Source organism: Cyclopterus lumpus, chromosome 25, assembly GCF_009769545.1.
Source record: "Cyclopterus lumpus isolate fCycLum1 chromosome 25, fCycLum1.pri, whole genome shotgun sequence".
In the NCBI taxonomy this organism is placed as follows: domain Eukaryota; kingdom Metazoa; phylum Chordata; class Actinopteri; order Perciformes; family Cyclopteridae; genus Cyclopterus; species Cyclopterus lumpus.
The window spans coordinates 6247104-6270359 of NC_046990.1; the positions used below are offsets into that span (position 1 = coordinate 6247104).

General features: G+C 43.3%; 1 protein-coding gene across 1 annotated transcript in view; it reads left to right on the forward strand.

Moving 5' to 3' along the window:
• adgrb1a (adhesion G protein-coupled receptor B1a) overlaps nt 1–23256 on the forward strand; it is a 92752-nt gene that overhangs the window by 40813 nt on the left and 28683 nt on the right. The window contains exons 14-17 of the mRNA XM_034528919.1: nt 3288–3363; nt 6686–6788; nt 6905–6948; nt 18496–18622. Coding sequence (XP_034384810.1) covers nt 3288–3363; nt 6686–6788; nt 6905–6948; nt 18496–18622 — 350 coding nt within the window. The remainder of the gene's footprint in view (nt 1–3287; nt 3364–6685; nt 6789–6904; nt 6949–18495; nt 18623–23256) is intronic.

Here is a 23256-nt window from a genome sequence, read left to right on the forward strand (position 1 = left end):
ACCCCATTGAGGAGATCCGAGGAGACGCGCGGCAAATTAATCTAGAGACAAAGTGGAATTATTTCCGTTTGAACTTTTGGTCGAAGCCTCCATTACGAGGCGAGATACCTCGAACGCTCGTGATCAAAATAATACCTGACGAGGTTGCAGGAAGCATGGTTAAAATTGCATGATGTTTACCTCGTTCTCTGAACGCGCGTCACTGGAGGTTTTCAAGTCCGCTTCCTCTCAGCGCTAACTGGTTGAGAAGAATCCTCCTTCCAAGTGTGTTGAAGCAGGAATGATCAACTTGTGAACTGTAGTTGATCATTCCCCCCCCCCCAACCCCCGCGTTACACATGCATACAGACATACAGGCACAAACTAATGTATAGTGGTCTGTGAACCGTCTCTCACACAGACGCACGACGTATCGAATCGCTGGTCGAAGTCCCTGCAGGCTTGTTGGCCACAGACAATCTGGCTGAGCATACAGGATGGGCCAGCCAAAGAGTGGGAGAGCAGGACATATAATACTCCATCCTCCCCCACACACTCATCTCACCCCCCCCCCACCCGATGCCCATGGGAGCTCAGCTGTTGCCCGGGAGCTCCAGCCTCTGCATGCTGCCTGGCACACTGCTCCTCGGGCTCGCCGATGTTGTGTCGCTGGAGCAGAAGAGCTGGATGTCTGCAGATGGGAGTTGTGTTTTCTTTCCTTTCTATTTTTTTTTTTTTTTTCGCCTTTGACACTGCTGCCAGAAAAGAGAGAGGCTTCTCGTCGCCCCCCCCGGGGCTTTTTTCTCCGCCTTTATGTAGTCCGGCAGTCCTGAGTTTTGTGAAATTTTTTATCCAACGCTGCCCCCCCCTCCCCGCTCTGTTGCTCCGCGACGGCAGCAGGGGGCGCTCCCCCACTGAGCGCTGTAGAGACGCACAGATCAATATTAGCCGATAGATGTCCCACCGTAAAGCAGGCGTCGGATAACCTGAGGGCAGAGAGGGCAAAACCGGCACCGCGCAGCTGGATGACAGGGCCGTATTGCTGGGCCCACTGAAGGGAAGAGAGGCAGAACCAGAACCAGAACCAGAACCAGAACCAGAACCAGCACCGAGCGGGGCAGACTGCCAGACTTTGATGCAGTAAAATGAGAGTTTTCCTAAAGGGACACTGGTGTTCAGAAACACTAGCGCTTTTGTTCACAGGGACCGCCCCAAAAGAACTCAACACAAAATGAAAGGAGCAGCTTTAACTAAATGCAGGTTGGACACGTAACTGCAAAGCGGATCATGACCACGTGGCCACGGTGGGCCGATGAAGCCCCTCCCCCCCCCACCCCCCGCGCCGCGATCAGAGACTTCATATCCTTTTTTCACCGCAATTCAGCATGGTTGTGGATGTGATGTCGGTCCATCTCTTTCTCCAGCACCCCGTCCCCGTCCCCCCACCCCGTCCACATCAAGACACTTTCACTCCGGGACATTTCCATCAGAGTGTGAGCCCTGACCTTTCTTCTACTCTCAGCACACACACACCCAGTGGCTCCAGCAGAGTTTAAAGTCAAACTATTTCAATCGCGTCCTACCTCTCGTACTATCAGCGGCTGACATTTAGCCATCCGTTGCATTTGCATTCTGTAATTGCCTCTCTACCTCGTGCTTTTCGGGTTGGATTTAAATTGTGCGCCCCTTGCAGTCGGGATTCACAGGAAAAAGTGTTCCGTGTTTTTTTCTTTTTGTTGTTTTTGGATCACGAGTTCAGTGCCATGTGGCGTGTTGACTTCAGCCTTCATTAAAACAAACATGACGCCAGAGTCCTCCAGGCCACAGTGTGTTGGGGCTGCGCTGTAAACCAATACTCCAGTTGATTTCTGTTGTACGTCTGACAGAGTAGTTGCTCAAGCTGTGTTTGGTGCCCTTGGCAGTTGATCCCTGTGCACGATACAAACGTGGCCTTTGTATAGGAAGATATAGAGAAACTCGCAAACAGAGTAGGTTTATACGAAGCAAGCCAAGGTCATTTTATTCACACAGCACCATTGAGAAACAAGACACTTTACAGTGTGTTACAAGGGTATAGCAATATATTAACTATATTAAACGTAAGGTGAGAGAGATTAAAGAGATTAAGTGAGAGATTAAAGACGCATTTATGATATGTGTCTAATTTATTGTGAAAGCTACAGGAAGTAATAATCATTTAAGCCCTGATTGAAATTAACTACTTCCACTGTCTGTGACTTGACTGCATGTATGTGTCTTTTTTTGTGTGTATTTGTCCTGCACCGTCCTAGATGTTGGGCTTTTTTAATGTCAAAAAAAGATGTTGGCACTGAAAATAACATATGTGTGTATAATCCCATTTTTAAGGTGGACCTTTTTCTTTTTTTTCTTAAATGATTTTATGTTGGATGGTGTCACAACATGCACCGAGTAAATCTCCTAAAAATGTAAGAAATAATCTGAAAACCAAACAAAATATGCAGACGGTTTCTCTGCAGACTTTCCGGGGACTACCAAAGCGTATGTGTGATAATATTTGCACAATTCAGGAGAAGCACACAACAGGGGATTCTTAAACGTCGTCACCGACCAACAAGTAAAGGCAGTCTGGGTCTTCAGTTGATTCCATTCACTTCCATTCGCCCAAATAGGAGGAATTTTTAAAAAGTAGTGGTTGTCATTGTTTTTGAACATAGGGTGAGAGTCAACCTACAGTATCTCTGCAATTGTACAGAGCAAACGATATGATGTGATGATATATGATGTCGCTGTGACCTCAGGTTCCTCCCATTTCTATGAACACAATACTCACGGAAAGCTTTGAGCAAATAACTTTCATACAAATGAAAACTAATTTGGAAAACATTTTTTGGACAAACATGGGTGTAAACTGAAACTGAGACACCAGGCGGTAATTCTAGTTTTAATTCTGTTTTCTTTTCTTTTCTTTTTTTAAGGAGAAGACAGTGTCAGGCTTTGCTGGTGTCTGTCACTATGGAGATGGTGTGTGTGTGTGTGTGTGTGTGTGTGTGTGTGTGTGTTTATAGCTGACTAGTCATGTAGGCCAACTCCAGTGTAAAGAGCTCTCGGGGCTGGAGGAGTGAAGGCAGCATGGCTGACCTGCATTCTCTTCTATAGCCGGCCGGCGCACTCACAGAAACCGGACCATTCAGTCTCTCCGAACACCGCTCAAAAACACTCCTGTCTTATTTTGACTTTGACCTCCTTGCTCTGTGTGTGCGTGCGTGCGTGTGTGTGTGTGTGTGTGTGCGTGTGTGTCTGTGTGTGTGTGTTCTTCCCCTACACAGATGCAGACGAGTCCTCGACGTTTGTAACCGGCATCGTCTTGTACAGGAACCTGGGCAGCATTCTGGCTCTGCAGAGGTGAGGCCGCCTGCTTTACAAGCGCCGCTGCGAGATTACAGAGGCGTTGTTGACTGTGGAGCACGTTCCCCTCTGGTCATGAAAAATACATTACTGTCAACATCATTTAGAGGGCTATGTTCATATATGGAAGTCAGGGAATAAAAAGGAATGTAACAAAATGTATTTCACAGTTTGGTTCGGGTACATGGAATACTTACATGAACGGTTGAACTGGTTCTTCAGAACATGAACTAAACAGTTATTCAGAACATGAACGGTTCTTCAGAACATGAACGGTTGTACTGGTTCTTCAGAACATGAACGGTTCTTCAGAACATGAACGGTTGAACTGGTTCTTCAGAACATGAACTGAACAGTTATTCAGAACATGAACGGTTGAAGGTGTTCTTCAGAACATGAACGGTTCTTCAGAACATGAACGGTTGAACTGGTTCTTCAGAACATGAACTGAACAGTTATTCAGAACATGAACGGTTGAACGTGTTCTTCAGAACATGAACGGTTCTTCAGAATATGAACGGTTGAGGGTGTTCTTCAGAACCTGAATGGTTGAAGGTGTTCTTCAGAACATGAACGGTTCTTCAGAACATCAATGTTTCTTCAGAACATGAACGGTTAAAGGTGTTCTTCTGAACATGAATGTGTTCTTCAGAACATGAACGGTTCTTCAGAACATCAATGTTTCTTCAGAACATGAACGGTTGAACGTGTTCTTCAGAACATGAACGGTTCTTCAAAACATGAATGGTTGAACGTGTTCTTCAGAACATCAATGGTTCTTCAGAACATGAACGGTTGAACGTGTTCTTCAGAACATCAATGGTTCTTCAAAACATGAACGGTTGAACGTGTTCTTCAGAACATCAATGGTTCTTCAAAACATGAACGGTTGAACGTGTTCTTCAGAACATCAATGGTTCTTCAGAACAGGAACGGTTGAACGTGTTCTTCAGAACATCAATGGTTCTTCAGAGCATGAACGGTTCTTCAGAGCAGATTACAGAATGTATTGGATCTTTTGGGCCTCGGACTTGTTCCATGAAAGAATTCAAATGAATATTGCAAAATGCTTTGATAATGCTTTTTAAAAAACACCAACATGCAGACAATGTGTAGTCTGTTTAGTTTTCATGGTGAATGACACGATATTTAGCAGACCATGACAGAGATGGAAATTTATCTATTGGAATTATTGGCATGAAATTTTAAAATAATAATAATTTTAATGACTTCTACATAACCGTTGGTTTATGACCTGTGAAACTTCCCCTATCAACCTCAGCAGTTCTTCTGCGTACCGCTAATTAAAATGCACACACATTTTCACATCGATTCTTCACAATAAAAGTCCCACGTTATTTTTGCAATTTAAAAAAAAGCTTTTATTTTGAAGCAGCAAAATCCCCCCCCCCCCCCCCCCCCCCCCCCCCAAAAAAGGTTGGCTTTTCATCATGAATTTGTAAGCTCTGACTGCACAATGGATCAATAGACATAATAACTGGAAAGAGTTTACAGCCATGCTATAGCGGCTCTGTGAGGGTCTTTAAAGGTAAGGTGTAATGTAATAAGGGCCAGGTCCGAACACGGCCTTTGTCTCCCAAGAACCTCTCCAGTCAAGAGTGGTACTTGGAACTTAAACTGAACGGCAGCATTTCTTAAAACCAGGTTGGAAGAAGATTCTTTGAGTACAGAATCACTCCAACTCATCCAATGGTGCCACTTTGGGGATCACTTCTGATGAAAACACATCCAATTGGTTTTAAAGTATCCCAGTCACTTGACTAAAGTACTTGACTTCAATATTGGACTGTGGTGCTTGGCCTTTTAAAGAAGCCAGCTACATGAAACACTGACACTGTGAAACCATGTTCCTGGTGGAGTGTTGCGGAGCATTTGGACATCAGCGAAACGGAAACAAGGATCTGATGCAGATACAGCGCCACGCGAGCAGTGGGCGGTCTTTAATCTCTATGAGGGAAGAGATTTCTTGGAGGAAGTCGCCGCTGATGATTAACATACATTTTAACACAGCACTGTGTGTGTGTGTGTGTGTGTGTGTGTGTGTGTGTGTGTGTATGTGTAGCTCCGTATAATTCTGGGTATGTGTGTGTGCATACTTGTACGCATGCTTCTGTGTGCAAAAAAAAAAAAAAAGCCTGTTATCTATGACCGCGGCAGTTTTGGTTATTATGCTAATGTCTTAAAGCACTTAATGAACTGGTAACATACGGAAAACTGGGACATGAAGCAGACCCTTACTCTCACCAGTCCTCCCACTTTGGATTGCTGCTGCTTTCCATATATCTCAGCTCTACTTTACTTTCTTTTCTTTTGCTTTTCATCCTTTTTTTTCTGCATTTGAATCCAACCCCGCCCCCCCACACACCCACACCCACACCCAAAAACAAAAAAGAGGAGATGAGTTTGAGGCAAGAGACTAGACGACACAAACATTTTAGTTGACTGATTGTGTTTTGGAATGGCGAGAGGGCGATTGTGCGTACGGGATACAGTGAGGCTGTGAGGAGCCGGAGAACCGAGCACGGGCTGTTGAACATGTTTGGCCGACTGGAAGCTTTCGGTGTGGGTACTTCCAGTAGCAAATCACTCCCCCCCGCCCCCGCCCCCCCGATTGTCTACTCCCGCATGATTGATGGCACCTAAAAAGCAGAAATTGCAATGCATACTAAACAGGGACAATGTAAAAAAAACGCCCCCCAAAATGTTGAAAGATAAGCTATCGAAAAGACAATGTGGACCGCTTCCAAGGCGACAGAAGTCCCGAAACTCCTCAGGGTTTACTCGGCAGGTTGGATTATACATGTCCGCTCCAGAGCCGAGCACGGCGTTTATGAGTCAATCACCTGTTTCATTTTTCATTTTTTTTTTCATTCAGCAATTGAGGTGTTATCGATGCTAATTTGTAAGCAGAACAGACACATCGACGGGTTTCTTTGCACCCAATGTGCACAAGCTTCTGCTTTTCAGGGCGCGGCGGTTGCACCCCAAGATAATATTCAGGGCGCTTATTATTATGAATGATAATATATTATTAGATAAATTGCAAAATATCTGCAAAACTGATTTTTCCCATCTGCCCCATATGCTTCTAAGTTAAGTTCTCATATAAATCATTAGCATGCTAATTGACTGAGACCTGGTTCGTTAACTCACATGGTAAACAATGTAACTGCTTGATATCAGCAAGTTAGCATCATCGTTGGGATGCCGATGCTAGCGTTTAGCTCAAAGAGGCACTGTGACTACGCACAGATTATTATGAATATCCACTGACCGTTTTCTCTCTCTTCCTTTCTAGAAACAGCACAGTCCTCAACTCCAAGGTGTTGTCCGTGACCATCAAGCCCACCCCGGCTTCCCTCTCTGCTCCGGTCGTGGTTGAGTTCTCTCACATGTACAATGTGAGTGACTTTGGTCTCGAAGCAAATTTCAGTTGTGAAGCTATGTGTTTTTATTGCGTTGTATAAGCGGTACTCTGTCATGGTGATGATGTGTGATGTTTGTTTCTGTTCATTAGGGCACCATCAACCAAACCTGCTTAACCTGGGACGAGAGCGACAGGTGAGATTTGCCATGTTGTTGATTTGTCATCCGACCGTGATTACAGCCTAATGTGGTGACCTGCATTGACCCTATGGATGATGATATCCATATTAGGGACTCGGAGTCAAGATATTTCAGCCTCTACTGCCAAAAATATTTTTGAACTGAACTTACTGTACATTGCTTAATGCTGCCAGTCACTAATACATGTCAGTAACACATATGTTGTAACCTGATTATCATCCTTTTGGTTCCACTATCAAACTAAAGGTTTCCAGAATGTTAAAGTTAGACATTTAGGTCTTTCTGGCTCAGATTTGAAGGCCTCACAAACACATTTTGGTGAAGAGTCCAAAAATAGCAACAAACGTTAGTATTTATTTTAGTACTAAGCTCCATGAGTATTTTCAAAATGCAAAAACCTCCATGGAAAATTAGAAAGAAAGATATTGCAGAACATGTTGGATGGTAGTGACAAACCATCATGGAAATGTGGCATATTTGCACAAAAACAGGGTCAAATAAATCAATAAATACTTGACTTCATCATCCCCTGAGCTTCCTCTTCACTAAAAAGCCACAACATTGCAGCTGACAAAACCTTCAAATCTGTATGGATGGATATTCGTTCCATTAATACATTAAACACACGTAAAGTCATATTTACGTCATGCTTTGGTACTTTCATCATTTGATGTTTCACTGGAGCTCTTTCAGTGATGTCATATTGTTTTAGTAATAATGGCACCTGACTGGAGAACTAGGACCTCTAACTGTATTTGTCTGCGCGGCAACACGTAATGTTCACAAATGCCAATCATCTGCATTATTCTTTGTTGATTTTGTGGAAATGTGTGTTCAATTTCGATGGGAAGTGTTCCATTCAACGGTTGCTACGATGTGATGTCGTGAACGTCGAAACTTGTCTGGTTGCTCTCCTCCAGCCCGTGTCGTAGCTATACCTCTGAAAAAATGATCCGCTGTAAATCGTAGATTTCCACACAAAAATGAATGAATGTCATGTAATCCACGTAAACGTGAACCAGATGGAATAAACATGAACCAACATTAATTTGACCCAGGAGGCCGCTGTTCGTTTCCCCGTGTGAAGTGAGAGGTCAACATTGACTTATTTGTCACGTAACTTGCGTACTTCAGTAGTTATTTTAACCCAAGCGAAGATCTATTAATAAACCTGACTATGTAGTTATGTGGGGGCTGCACGGTGGTGTAGTGGCTAGCACTGTCGCCTCACAGCAAGAGGGCCGCGGGTTCAATTCCCGGTCGGAGCGGTCCTTCTGTGTGGAGTTTGCATGTTCTCCCCGTGGCAGCGTGGGTTCTCTCCGGGCTCTCCGGCTTCCTCCCACAGTCCAAAGACATGCTGCAGGTTAATTGATCTCTAAATGTCCCATAGGTGTGAATGTGAGAGTGAATGGTTGTATGTCCCTACATGTGCCCTCGATGGTCTGGCGGCCTGTCCAGGGTGTCCCCTGCCTTCGCCCTATGTCAGCTGGGATAGGCTCCAGCGCCCCCCGCGACCCTAATGAGGATAAGCGGTATTGAAAATGGATGGATGGATGTAGTTATGTTGCCTAAACAAAAGTATTTTGAAATATCCCTGAGTGAAGAACAAATGACAACAAACTAAGCTAAATTAAATGAATACAACACAAAATAAAGACCATCCAAAAAATGTAATGTATATATTTTTTCTTGAAAACGTGTACTAAACGTGTACTTTCAGTATCTGTACACCACGAGCAATGAGCACACATCTGATGAATATGTATTGCATATACTGAGAGAATATTCAGTTTCCTAAGCGAAGGAAGAGAGGCCTTGTTATAGTTGCTAATGTAATAAATGTTTTTTGCAGCAAATAAAGTTTTTTGAATATTGGAAGGGCATGCGTTTTCCCAAACAATATTACCACGAATCGAATAAATACAAGGGAGAAATATAAAGCTAATAAACAAGGGACGTTTTATAAACAGGATCTAACCAACCTGACTGCTTTTTGTAGGAAAACATATGAACAAATTAGTAAAGTGACTTTACTCTAGATGTCATAGTTTTCTTGTTTCTAGGGTTAATAAGCAATATGATATTAGGTTTATTTCAAGTCAAAAGGCTTCATTCTAGCAAGCTGAGCATTTGTAATTATTATTCAGAATACACACACACATGTAGTCTACCAAACAAAGTTCCTGGTTCAACAAGTGGATGTTTTAGAGCCACCGTGTCCCCTCTGGAAGTTCCACGGCGGGTCACTGTGTTTTTATTTATTTATTTATCTCGACAAAGCCAGTGCTTTGGACAGCTCTTGTCTGTGAAAAGCGCTCCGACGCCGATGCAGCATGTGGAAAATTAAAAGTGTCGCTCACAGCTTTCCTCCCACCACCACCACCCCTCCTCCTCCTCCCGGCCCACGCACATCAAAACGTACGACGGAGAGCAGTTTCAGAGTCTACTGAGGGGAAAATATTAAACAGTTTGACTGCTTCTGTGGCCACGTTTCGAAGCACTGCTCGTTTGCTCCTCGCGCTTAAAGTGCCCTACTTGTTCAAGACGAGAGAATAGTGCGAGCTCGTAGAGCGTCGAGCGAGGGGGAATAGTGAAGGTGAAAGAAAGAGGCAAATGTCTGGCCGCCTTATTGCAATGCAGGTTTGGACATTTGCATTTAGATGGGTGCGCACACTTGTGTTGCAGAGACGAAAAGCAGAACATTCTTGCCTTAAGGATGGAAAGACGTGAAACTCACAGACGGAGACGATTTGGGGATGAAAGAGGACAGAGTGAATATTAAGAAACGGACTAAACGTTAACGTGAAAGTGAAGAAATGTAGCTTCGAAGTGACGGTTGAGAAAAACACGCTCCGAGAGAAGCCGGCATTTATTTGATTATAATCATTACATTTGTCATATTTGCTCGAGTTGAATTTAGCAATTATGGCTTTCGTGAAGATAAGATAAGATAATCCTTTATTTGTCCCGCAGTGGGGAGATTTACATTTATGTTCAAGTATTATATTATTTTATTTTACTTCATATCAATATTAAGGCCCATTCTCAATTACGCTCTGCAGATTTATTGATGAATATTAAACTTCAAATAAACAATTTATGCATACATTAAATACGCTCATAAGTTCAAGTTAAATGTACTCATGTGATCAAATGCCCTTCTGCTGCTGTGAGTTTCTCTCTTTAATTGCAGTCCTTTCTACTCTTTTTTTTTTTTCTTCTTTTTTTTCAATTGGCATTAAGCTGACATCAGAGAAACTCATTTCCTGCAGACCGTACTCATTAAAAGCTTCACAGGGCCGTAGTCCCTCCCTTTTTTGGTAGGCTTTTATTTTGAAGTAGCTGCAGGAAGTGTTGACATTCATCAACAGCAGTTTAACAGAGGCGATCTCAGATATTGCTCCTTTTAAGGAGAAGAACAAATAACAAAAAACTAAGCTAAATTAAATGAATACAACGCAAAACGTGCAAACGTGTACTTTGGCTTTCAGTATCTGTACACCACGAGCAATAAGCACACATCTGATGAATATGTATTGCATATACTGAGAGAATATTCAGTTTCCTAAGCGAAGGAAGAGAGGCCTTGTTATAGTTGCTAATGTAATAAATGTTTTTTGCGGCAAATAAAGTTTTTTAAATATTGGAAGGGCATGCGTTTTCCCAAACAATATTACCACGAATCGAATAAATAAAAGGGAGAAATATAAAGCTAATAAACAAGGGACGTTTTATAAAGCTTTCAAATCCTCTGTGACTGCCCAATTTAATTCGTCAACTAAAATGCCGAAGATACATATATTTTTCCATCTCAAGTCGCCACCGTCAGGCATAAGAGACAAAGAAGGACAAAGAAGGCAATCTCCTGCTGTTTGGTTGAGAGGTGTGGGGGACATGTTCAATGCAAAATTAAAATCCACCTCGGACAGCAGCTATGATTAATGAGTTAATATTTGGGAGAGAAATTGGAATCTCTGGAAGCGTCCTTGTCATGTTGATAAGAGCTGTGAGGCTGCCAGGGCCTTCACTTGCTCCACACTTCAATCTCCTGAAATATCAATAAGATGAACATCTGCAGCGTCTTTCTGTCTGTGTCACTCTCACTCAGTCCGACATTATTACTTTGGTTTATTTACAGGAACGTCTTACCTGACCATGAACACAGGAACACACAACCCAGAGCCCCATGCTGTCCTTTTCTAACACACTGGTGAACGTTGTGCCTTCAAACTAAAACACTTACGCTAAGGGTTCTCGCCATAGAAGTGGACGCAGTCGTCATGACGCCCCCCCCCCCCCGTTGGTTTGTGGACCGCCATATAGAAGTCACAAGCTCGCCATTTTTGGCCGTCGACCATTTTGATTTTTGCAACAGAAGTTATCATATGCGGACTGAGGAGGAGTGACTTTGAGATGTCGTGTACGGCTAGGCTAGCGACCTGTCAATCACATTATAGCCGCGCCCTCAAGCATACCCTGCTTTACGGTCTGTTTCACTCTAAATGGACCATAATGTAATGAATGAAGAGATTGAGACCATCAACTCATGTTTACAATGTTTACTGAGGGAATAAATCAAGACATTTAGACTTCTTCTTTGCAACCAGATGAGTCGCCAATATGCCATCTAATATGTCGCAAGCTCTGATTTTTATATTTTGATCCAATCACGATGCAGGCACAGTTGAGATGACCGGGCAAGCTTATTAAACCAGGTGAAGTCGCCAACTTTCAAGCAAGACTTCGTTGCTGTGGCTGAACACATTGTTGGATCACCTGTAATACTCATCTAGCTGAGCCAGCATACTGACACGGACATTGTTGTGTGCTAATGGGACATTTTTGCAGGACGGCATGCACGTGCAATTCCACTAATCCCTCTATCTTGTGGTTGGAGATTAGCTCTGAATATTGTCACGCCTGAATGCCGGGCGACAGCCAGGGCCAGAAGCTTTACGTTTTCAATGTGTCCATCCATTTGTCCATTCTTGTGAACCTAAAATTCTTATTTATTTATTTTTAGCTTTTAGGATGTTTTAATTATGTGAAGTGTCTTTGAGTATTATGAAAAGCGCTATATAAATTAAATGCATTATTATTATTATTATTATTATTATTATTATTATTATTATTATTATTATATCTCAGAAACACGTTCACTTGCACTCAAGTTGGAACTGACGTTTTTTTTCCCACATAACTCAAGAATTCCGATAGCAATTCTGACAATTTCACAAACATGCCTTCAGAGGATAAAATGATGACGTATTGACATGTGACAGGATAGACGTGGATGTAAACTAGAACATGACTGGTTGGCGGAGGCGCTATCCAACCGAACCCGTGTGACTCCAAACAGTCCACCACAGGGCAGATCAAACCAGAGAGAGAGAGGTATGTCTGCAGAGGCCAGACATTGTTTACCAGACTGCAGTGACTAACTGATCATGCAAATCAATCTCGCTGTCTCACTTAATTTCCAGAGTCCGTGCTGATGTTTGAGGAACTGCCTCAATTCATCAAAGGCGTTGGAGCGGACGACTGTGGACTCGAATTTTTCATCAATTGTCGTAATACAATTATAGGAGGCGGAGGTGGAGTTCACTGGGGCAGAGGGCATGTTTGTTTACGAGTACTCCTGAATAGAAAGTGGCTCCATTACAGGTGACAGACTGCACACATTGCTTCTGTATTTATATTCAAAGCATGCTGAACCCTTCTAACTCGGATGCCAGACAATTCACCAGCTGTTTGAGAGCATTGAGGCATTGATGAATACCCTCTCATCTGACTGACTGATGCACAGTTTCACCTACGTGTCTGGACACAATCCTGTAGGCCATGACATAACCGCCGTTTTTATTACCACAGAGATGTGGAAAATATTAGCTTTCTACATAATTCAAACGATGACAATCTTGGACTCGGCGTGCCAGTTTTCGTTGGTTCCATGCACTTCTAATGGAGGTTTATTAATTTTTTTTTGCTTTAGGAAGCAATACTACTCGTTTAGGCTTAGGAATAGATTGTGGTTTGTGTAAAACAATGTATGTTTGTCATTTATGAACAAAATCTATGAGAAGATAAGTCGACGTTGACTTAGTTTCCCACTGAACATGAATGGAGGTCTCCTGGGTGAAAGTCCCTCAGCCACACCCTAATCCGACTTTCTCACTCTTTGTACGACATTAGTTGCTCAGAGCAAAAGTGACGCGGTCGGGTTTACACCCGAGTATTTGTGTTTGACGAGTTTTGATGAGAACGGATTGAATAAGTACGGTTGTTCATTTTCATTGTTATGCTGTACACACATAAATTATTTTTGGAATGGGGATGTTGATCCAGAAACGGTTTGTATTCTGCTCAGGATTATCTTGTGTGTCTGCTTGGATTTGAAAGTCTGGTTCAGCAGAATTCTCTGCCCCCCCCCCCCCCCCCCCCCCCCCCCCCCCGGTAGCAGCTGCCACGTTAAGTAAAGCCCAAGTTTGTTCCACACACACATTTTTGCTGCTGGTTGTGTTATCAATAGCAAGCTGTTTGTGCGCTTCCTTCCCAGGTAATGTACAGGGAGTCAGACTGGATTAAAACCAACTGCTGCAAGCCAGAAAGAACACCTAACGCTTAAAGATGGTGGAACTGCAACGTTGGTTGTCCGTTGGTTTGCCACTATTCATCCACATCACACATTCTATAATAACGTATCTTATTTTATTATGAAGAATGTTGTGTGCAGTGAATTAAACGTACCTTCTAAGTAAGCAATACAATTAATGATATCAGTGAGTCGACATATTGATTCATAATTTCACGGTAAAGATGAGAAGCAGTAGGCTGTATGTTCATGTATTTGTTCATGTTGAAATGTAAAAATCTATATTTACAGTCCTTCTCCAACATGTTGGTATTACACTTGGATAAAGTTGGGGGACTTTTGAAAGAAAGATAACATAGAAACAAACATACGCAGCAGAAGCAGCAGAAACACTGACTTTAAGTCCCTGGTATATGGGTCAAAAACCCTGGATCCAACAATTCCCATAATGCAATGTGACATGTCCCCATGGTGCATGGTTTCCGTTATAGATGTGTAGTCTCCCAAGCTCAAGCCGAGATAACCTTGATGACTTCCTCAGTCTTGTTTTAGCTGCTGATAAGTCAAATTAATGGAATAATGATCTAGAGTGCTGCAGGAACGAGCCCTAAAACCAGGAAATGAGTCAGCGTGTCCTGCACTTCCGGTTCCCTCAGCTCAAAGTTAATGTGTTGTTGTGTGGATGCCTGAAATAAGGTCTGCGGTGAACACCAGCTTTAGAGATGTTGAAGTTTTCTTCTACAATTAAAAAAAAAAACACATCAGTAATACATCTTTTTATACAAGCTTGTACGTGTCTTTAAAAGGCGGGTTTTGACCAGAACACTAGCCTCCTTTAGCCTCGTGGTGGGGACGTGGAGTCATGTGACCGTGGTGTTAGTGGTCTTTTATGGCCTAACTATAGCTTTTTACTTCTGGTGACTGCATTGAACCCTTAACAAAAACGTGTATCCATCATGAACGTTTTGCCACGGAAGCTTCGTTCTGAAATAATAAAGTATCTAATGAGAAAGTCTCGTTGGCTTTTTGTCGCGGGAACTAACTTCCGCTTCGACGCAAAAATTCCTACAGCACTTTGAATGTGACATTTGAATAAAAATGAAGAATCATAATCGGAATGCATATTAACACGACAATAAATAATGCCCCTAAAAATACAAAAGTTCAGATATGAACTTGTTCTGTGTATCGCAAATAAAATACATGATCTCGGAACCCAAACAACAAGCAGGGCTCCTCCTCCTCATGTCCTTTTTTCACATATCAGCCTCCTTTATTTCCTCTGTGCTGGCAGGCTGCCTTTTATCCATGTGGCCGGTTGTTGGCAGAGGACATTCTTCCATGCAGGGCTGCTGGACCGGCACCGTAATTATCCAATTAGACGATGGGGCAAGACTGTCTGCGGGCCACTGTGAGGCTCACAGAGAGGCTTAACCATGTCAGCCACACAGAGAAACTGCACTGGGTCCTAATATATTGGATTTCTGTTAGAGGTGATGTGCTAATGTCAGCACTGAGTCACTTCCCGGGGCTGACTCTCTCACACCGACACACACACGCACACACACACACACACACACAACCAAACACAGTCTGCAGACCTCTGTCTATGATGTTATCAGACCAGTGGATGTGTGAGGGCTGTGATAAATATCCTCGGTTATCACTTGCTGAGGTTGTTGCTGTTGTTGAGGTGGTCCACAGACAGGTGACAAATGAAAGGAAACGCCTGTGGGAAATTTGGTTTTGTATTAGACGTCATCCAAGCACCAAATGAGGTGAAATATTCAATTCAATTCAGTTTATTTTGTATAGCCCAATATCACAAATTACAAAGTTGCCTTTGGCTTTATAATCTGTACACATACGACATCCCTGTCCAAGGAAACTCACATCGGATCAGCGAAAAATAACCTTTCACAGGGAAAAAAGGGAAGAAACCTTCAGATTGAATTCAATGACTAATATATTTCATGAGGTAATATGTCGTTTAGCATTTGATTGGAGCGCCTGATGGGATCCACTACTTGACCTTTGTTTGTTTGTCTTTATTCCTCAGACAAACAAGCGCACAAACAAATATGCCGTTCATGTCATCAGTCGAGCCCCTACATACTGTTAGAATCTATGACGCAGGCCGTTCTGGAGGCTCGTGATGGAACTACAACTTATTGACCTAGAGGCTACCCCGTCATGTTCTCTGCATTTGGCTGTGCCCTGGCACCGTCACGTTTCACCATTGTCCATGTAGGACACAGAATGTCCTCAAACGGGCTGCGATTGTGTGGGCGGTCACGGCCAGATGTGGTCCTGGAGACTCCTACTGGAGCAGCAGCTAGCACAGAAGAGCTTTTTGGGCTATTTTGGCCAGGTGTTTATACGTCGTTGGGCAGATGTCGTCGCATCGATAGAGACAGAAACCCGTTACAGATGTGTAGTGTAGTCAAAATGAACGTTTTGAAGACGGACGTGAACTACCCGATTACTACCCAGTTGGTTTTAATCCAGTCTCAATACGATTATTTTACATATTTTGCACACTCTGTTTACATTTAATTTTATTGAATTTCCTTAATACACACTGCACAGTTATTTGTATTCTATTGTGTATATATATATATATATATATATATATATATATATATATATATATATATATATATTATTTTATGTTTTGTATATAGCTGTCATCCCTGTTCTTATATTTTATTTTGTGTGTTTAGTTTATTTAGTCTATTCCATTTGGTGTCTTCAAAGTGTTGGGCGCTACTATGACAACAAATTTCCCCTTGGGGATTAATAAAGTATCTATCTATCTATCTATCTATCTACCCTCAAGAAGAGGAAAAGATGATCACGCACCAGCAAATGCTGTGGAAGGGATCAAATCAAAGCAAACCTATGAAGCCAGGCGTAACAAAGATGGAATGAAATGGAAGTGCCTGAGTCAAATAACCAACTCATTTGAAATGAGTCCGTAGATTCCTTTGAGCTTCTGGCGAACAACCATCCATGACTACTGGCACTCTGAGAGCTCGTTGTTGGTCAGTGCCTCACAAAAATCATTTAGGATTCAGTGGCCGGAGTACAAGTTTGAGTCAGAAAAGCTTCGCTGCTGCTCAATCGAGTCAATGTGAGTTTGAGTCGATCGAGTGGATGTTGATTTGCGCGAGGAGAATTGAAATCTGTCGTCGGTGACACTTGGCTGCTTTTTCATCAATTTGGACTTGTTTTTTTAATTTCTCCGCGCACTGGAGCAGAGCAGCGCGAGGCCAGTCTGTGTCAGGGGCCCCAGTCAAATGGATTTTTTTTTTTTTGGCCTAATTGCCAGAGGTGTCAAATGACCAAACCCTGCAGCCGCAGTGTGACAAACCACTTTGACTCTGCAAAAAAAACATCTGGAAAAAAAACAAAAACCTTGACACAACTTACTTTCAACATTGTTGCTTGATTGGGGGCTGACATAAAAAGTCCTTTCACCATTTAACCCACTACACAATATAAGAAGTGTAGTACACAATAAACTACAGAACAGAAACAAATAGATATTTGGAAGGAAAGAAACTTGAATATATTGTGAGTTAAGAATGATGAGACGCTAAGTCAAAGCTCTAGTCTAAACGATTTTGACCACGTCATTGATGAAGTCAAAATCTATTGCTAACCATTCCTATTGGGTGTTGGTGGTGATTAAGCTTCCAGTGATCAGAAGACATGTAACACTACTACCAGTAGCCAGCCTTGTCTCGAAGCTGCATTGTCAGTTACGTTTCAACATCATTCCTCCCAATCTTTTATTTTTAATTTTTGGAGGAAACGTGAATACGTTTTAGTATCTTTCCGCATAAGGAAAAGGTCAGGGTGGATGAGCGGGTCAAACAAACACAGGACTACAGCAAATCAGAAATTAAATGTCATCTTTTCATCAAAAGGGGACCTTTTTGTTGACCTGTAATATAGCAGGAAAAGCCCATGTGTAATGAATGACATGGGTCCATTCCATTTGAGTGTCTCAGTAAGACTTGTCAGTGAACCAGCAAGCGTCTGGGAATTATGAATGCTATTAATTACACATTTTGTTGTTGTCGTTTTCTGATATGATCTGTTGCCAGTGGCCAGCATGTGTAATTGGTTGTTACCATGGCAACACAGCTCTGATGGGGAGCATTTGTTAGTTTTCATGCTTAGTCTTTGATAACTGCTCTACCTGACGACAAAATAAATAAATAAAGTGATAATCATTGAAGAGGCCATGTTTGTAGCACCCACTACACGCCTGCATCATAAACTGTAGTATGCCCTTCATTTCTTTTCTTTCTTTTTTAAATAGTTTACAAATGGTATTATTATTAAAAGTCAGGGGCTTTGTAAAAAAAAAAAAAAAACTAAATTCATATCTTATGTGCACACTGGGTATAACAATATGGGTAACATGTATTCATAATTAATATTCGTAATTATTTTACTAGCCGACTAATACTATTTATTATTATTATTATTATTATTATTATTAATTACCACAACAATAATAATAATAGTAATGCTGCTACTGCTACTACTAATATAATAATTATTATAATAATACACTAATTATAACAGCAGTACTACATCTGTGGGGCTGTTGGTAGTGTGTCGGTAGCTCCATTGTGTCCGGGCAGAGACCTGCAGCACGCCGCCTCGCAGCCTCCTCGTCGCCGCCTTCACTTCGGCTCTCTTCGCCTTCGCTCGCGACCGGCGGAGATGTAAAGTGGATTAAATAGCTGCGAATGCAACGCGGTGGGATTTGAACCGCTCAAGTGTCTTCTTTATGCCGGGACTGTGTCTTTATTCACCGCGTCGCTTCTCTCTCTCTCTCTGTGTGTGTGCGTGTTTGTGTGTGCGTGTGTGTCCGTCTGTGTGTGTGTGTGCGTGTGCGTACGCGCGTGTGTTTTTTTTTTCCTCCCGTGCAGCTCCTCTCTGCTGGGATCCTGGTCTGCCAGGGGCTGCAAAGCCGTGCTAGTCGACTCATTCCGAACCAAATGCGTGTGTGACAGACTGTCCACCTTCGCCATTTTAGCACGGCTAAATCCCGAAATGGTAAGTCCGACACCCTCCCTTCACTCCGTAGACAGTACACGCTATTGCAGATGTGTTTTAAAAAAAAAATGTACGGGTTGCTTTTTATGAGAATGCATCAGCTGTTTTTGTTTTTTTTTTGCTCCAAAGGGCGTCATTGTCATTACATATCAACAGACCCTCCCTCTCTCCCCCTCCTTCCTTTTCTCTGTCTCGACATGCCAAAGCCATGCTGCAAGGTTATTAGGTTATTATCGCCTGTGTGTGTGTGTGTGTGTGTGTGTGTGTGTGTGTGTGTGTGTGTGTGTGTGTGTGTGTGTGTATATGTGTGTGTGTGTGTGGGGGGGGTCTTTATTCATGTTGCACCTAGAAGGAGATAAACTGCTTGTGTTCCAAGAGGAAATGCACACAGGAAGGGCAGCGCTGAGCTCTCCTGTGCATTAAGATGGTGGTCATCACTGTGTGTGGGGGGGGGGGGGGGGGGGGGGATTTAACATCATGTTATAGCTGGTGATCCTACCTGCATGCTTCCCCCCCACCCCACCCCACACACACACACACGCACTCATCCTATTCCATCTGAAACAATTCTCGTTCACACATTAGCATATTTTCACATATTACACTGTCAACTGCGTCTCCATGGTTACCAGGCCCCCATGGAGAGGGGCGCTGCATGGCAATCTGGTCATCTGAACTGAAAGGCACAGTTCAATAAGACTATACAGTAGGCTAGAGATCTGTGTCCAGCTACAGCGCACGTGTGTGTGCGTGTGCGTGTGTGTGTGCGTGTGTGTGTGCGTGTGTGTGTGTGCGTGTGCGTGTGTGTGTGTGAGAAAGGATGGACATGTCTGTTAAAAACCACAGCAGCGTCCCGGTGACTCAAACCTGCCCCAGTTTCTTTGGGGCAAGGGCAGTGTCTTTGTGGGGAATTTTCATTCGGCGTGATTAGTTATTATTAGACTGGAAATTGCCTCGGAAGCAGTTTGTTCACCAGTTGCCCTGGTAACAGTATTGGCACCGAGGCTTTCTTAAAGACAAGGGGGGGGGGGGCAGTGCGCTTTCTGGGCCGGGAGGAGACAGCTCGGGTTTACCACCACTGAGCACGTTTCATCATTTTTTTGATAGAGGTGCTGGTTTGTGCGCCCGCTGCTGAAATTATTGGCTCATCGATTGATTGGTCGACTGAGGAGTCAGTGGCAATTTAAATGGAATAGTTGGGCATTTTGGGAAGTATTGGTTGGCCTAGCATAGCATAAAGACTGGAAGGGGGACGGTTTGTGGTTTTGGGTGAAGTCGCATGCTGGAACTAGTTATTGACAAAACACAGTTCATCCATCTGTCTTCTGTGTAACATCTCCAGCTATGGCGCAGGGTGATTGTGATAGCCGAGCACAGCATCTCGCTACTGGTCCTGATGATAGCACACGTGGCAACGTCGGCGTGACAACATGACACTGTGGCCGGCTGTTGTTGGCCAAGAAATAGTTCCACAATGCAGCATCCCCCCTTTTTTCTCTGGCTTCAGCTTCATAGCTACTCTACAGTCATGAGATCGGTGTTGTCTTGTCATTAGGCTTCCTTTTGAAGTGAATTGTTCCAGCTGGTTAGCTTCCTCTCACACACCAAATCATGTTGGTGTTTTAACGTTGGGCAGTCACAGTTACAGTACACACAGAGATGCTACATGTCTAATGGAGGGACGTTGACATCCTTTTCACATGTTGTCGGCTCTCCAGAGAAGCCGTGTCTTGGTCTGTCCACGGCGGGCTGGTCATCCTGCTGGAGTCGGAGCTCAAGGGCTTTATAGTGAACCTGCATGATTTCATCCAATTTCACCAGAATTGGACCCGGTGGCAACAATAGCAGGCATAAAAAAAACAACCATATAGAAAAAAGCCAATCTTCTCACTGATGGTTTAGTTTACAAATAGAGGCATCGGGATTAAAAGTGAGATTGTTTCATTTTAGTTAAAAAAATTCCCCATTGTATCTTAAATGACTAATACGATTATTGTAAAACGAATCAACGCATCGTTGAATAATGACGGCAGACTTTGGTCACACCTTCACAGCCTCCAGCAATATCACTGACAGCGTCCAGCATTTCTGATTCTATCGACATGTCATTGACCGAATCATGAATGGGTTATTCAAAGAAAGTAATTAGTAATTGGTTAAACACTCAATTTATTTACCATGTCAATGATACCGTGCAGGGCCTGAGCACTTCTTGAGATGTTGTGCTTATTCCCAAATAAATAAGCCTTTACTGCTGTTGAGGATTATTTTCATTAGGGAATATTAATCTGGCCCCAAATGGGTCTGGCCCTGCTTCTGAGTCAGTACAATAAAACCCAGCATGACTGGAGGGAGAGCAGGTTGGCTTTTTGTTGGTCGGTCTGTTCACCGCTTTGGACCAGACGGATTTCAATAACTATTGGATGGGTGGCCATGAACTTGTAAGCTGACGTTCATGGTCCCAAGAGCCTACACATGTTGGTGATCCTTGGCTTTTCATTTAGGGCCACCAGCACAATCAATTGGCACCATATTTTGAACAGATGCACATGGTTACCAGATGATGAAGCCGACCGACATCGATGATGTTTGTGGTTTTGAATTAAATGTCTTGACAACTTGGGTTGTAAATGCTAAATAATTTTTTTGGGGTGTGTTTTTGCCTTACAATTTAAGTTCGTGAAAGGACTTTGGTTATTCGATGTTTGTTTGTTCTTAGCTCCGCCCTCTTGTGTCACTTCTGGTTGAAAAAAGAAACCAAGATGGCGACAGCAAAAATGCTGAATTCTAGGCTTCGAGCCAAGACGGTCCTTACAAACCAATGGGTGACATCATCGTGACTATACGTCCAATTCTTTTATGCAGTCTATGTGTTGAATATCATAAGCATTATGCAAGCAGCATTAGCGTTGTCAATATGGTGCCATCCTATAGGCACCATATTAGCTTCAAGCCCTGCAGTGCAGCTTCCCAGAGCCACTAGCATGGCTGCACACTCTTAGTCTCGTTCAGATCCTGGTACATCAGTGAAATATGAATAAAAGCTAATAGTCATCAGTGGATAACGGGGCGTCCACAGTTTGCAGTCTTCCTTGCAGCCTGCCTCCACCTGTGCAGACGACAGCCTGTTTGCAGCTTTTTTTTTGTCTAGCTTGAAGGCTTCACAGCACCCAGAGGGAGAAGCTGCTCCTCCTTTTCCTAGAGATGGAGGAAAAGGCGACTCCTCTCTTTCCTCATTTGGCTGTCCCCTTTCCCCACGTCCCGCTATTTTGTGAAGACAGCCTCGGATGCCACGCTAATTATTCCTACTGCAACACATGGTAGCTTCTAAATGGCCCAGCCGCTCTGTCTGCAGCCTCCTACAGCCCCAGCATGATAAACACCCCAACCTCTCTTTCTCCTCCTGCTCTCGCTCCTCTCTCCCTTCTAGCCCTCTCCTCTAATCTCTACCCCCTCTGTCATTTCATCACACTATTTTTCACCCTCAGTGGCTGCATTATATGTTAGCGCTCCCCCTCTGCTTAGTACTTCGTTTACTCTCTCGCCGCCACCCCTCGTGTCTATCCTGCTCAGTCCAACTACGCTGCAGGCTTTTAAATGGGGATAACTGAGGTGGGGGGGGGGGGGGGGGGGGGGGGGGAATAATGCACTGCAGTCGAAGGCAAAAGTCCCAAAAACCTGAGCACAGTCTACTGCCACTGCTATATCTGTGTGTGTGTGTGTGTGTGTGTATGTGTGTGTTGTTGGGGAAGAGTATGAATGAACGTGCTTGTATCATTGTGGATGTTGTAAGCCTTTCTCTTTAGGATAGATGCAGGGACAAGCCTCCTGGGCCAATTAGCCCACATTCTAAGAGGAACAAGGAAGTAAACAGGCTTGCCTGAAGTTTGCAGGACGACAGGAGTGTGATCATTCTTGGATCCCACCATGTATGCATCTGAGTTTAATCTTTGGAGGGGCCACCACAGATTGATAACTGAGGTACTGGAGTACAAATGTGTGTCTACTCGTCAACATACAATACAGACTTCAAATGGGCAGCAGATGTTTTACAGAAGAGAAGCATTTGTTCTGTGGCCCTGAACGCTGTGTTGCAAATGGAAGGTCAAGTTAAAAAGAATAGTTTAACGTTGTGTGAGATACGCTCATATGCTTTCTTGCTGAGCGTTCGGCGAGACTGATATCCCTCTGATGTCTGCGCAGTAAATATGTAGCTGGAGCCAGCAGCTCTTTCCAAAAGTACCAAAATTCATCTAACAGCACCTTTAAAGCTCCCTGGTTATTATGTCTGTTAGCCAGGCAAAAAAAACAACAACAAAAAGACAGATACCCTACTATTTCTTCCTGAAGTCTCCTGGCAACCTCAAGATGACAACGAGACTGCAGAAGCTGTGCATTAAAAAGTAGTTCCAGCATGTAACTTCCCCTGAAATCCCCGGATGAAACAAACAAGATCCAGTTACGTTTCCTCCTGCTTCCGGTCGCTATGCTAAGCTCCCAATACACAGAAAGTATGAATTACCCCCAATTGTTCACTATGAATCCCGATAAGAAACGTTTGTAGAAACTACTCCATGACGTTCATTCTGTTTCATTTCTTAGCTTGTTGAATACACACATATTCACAACTAGAA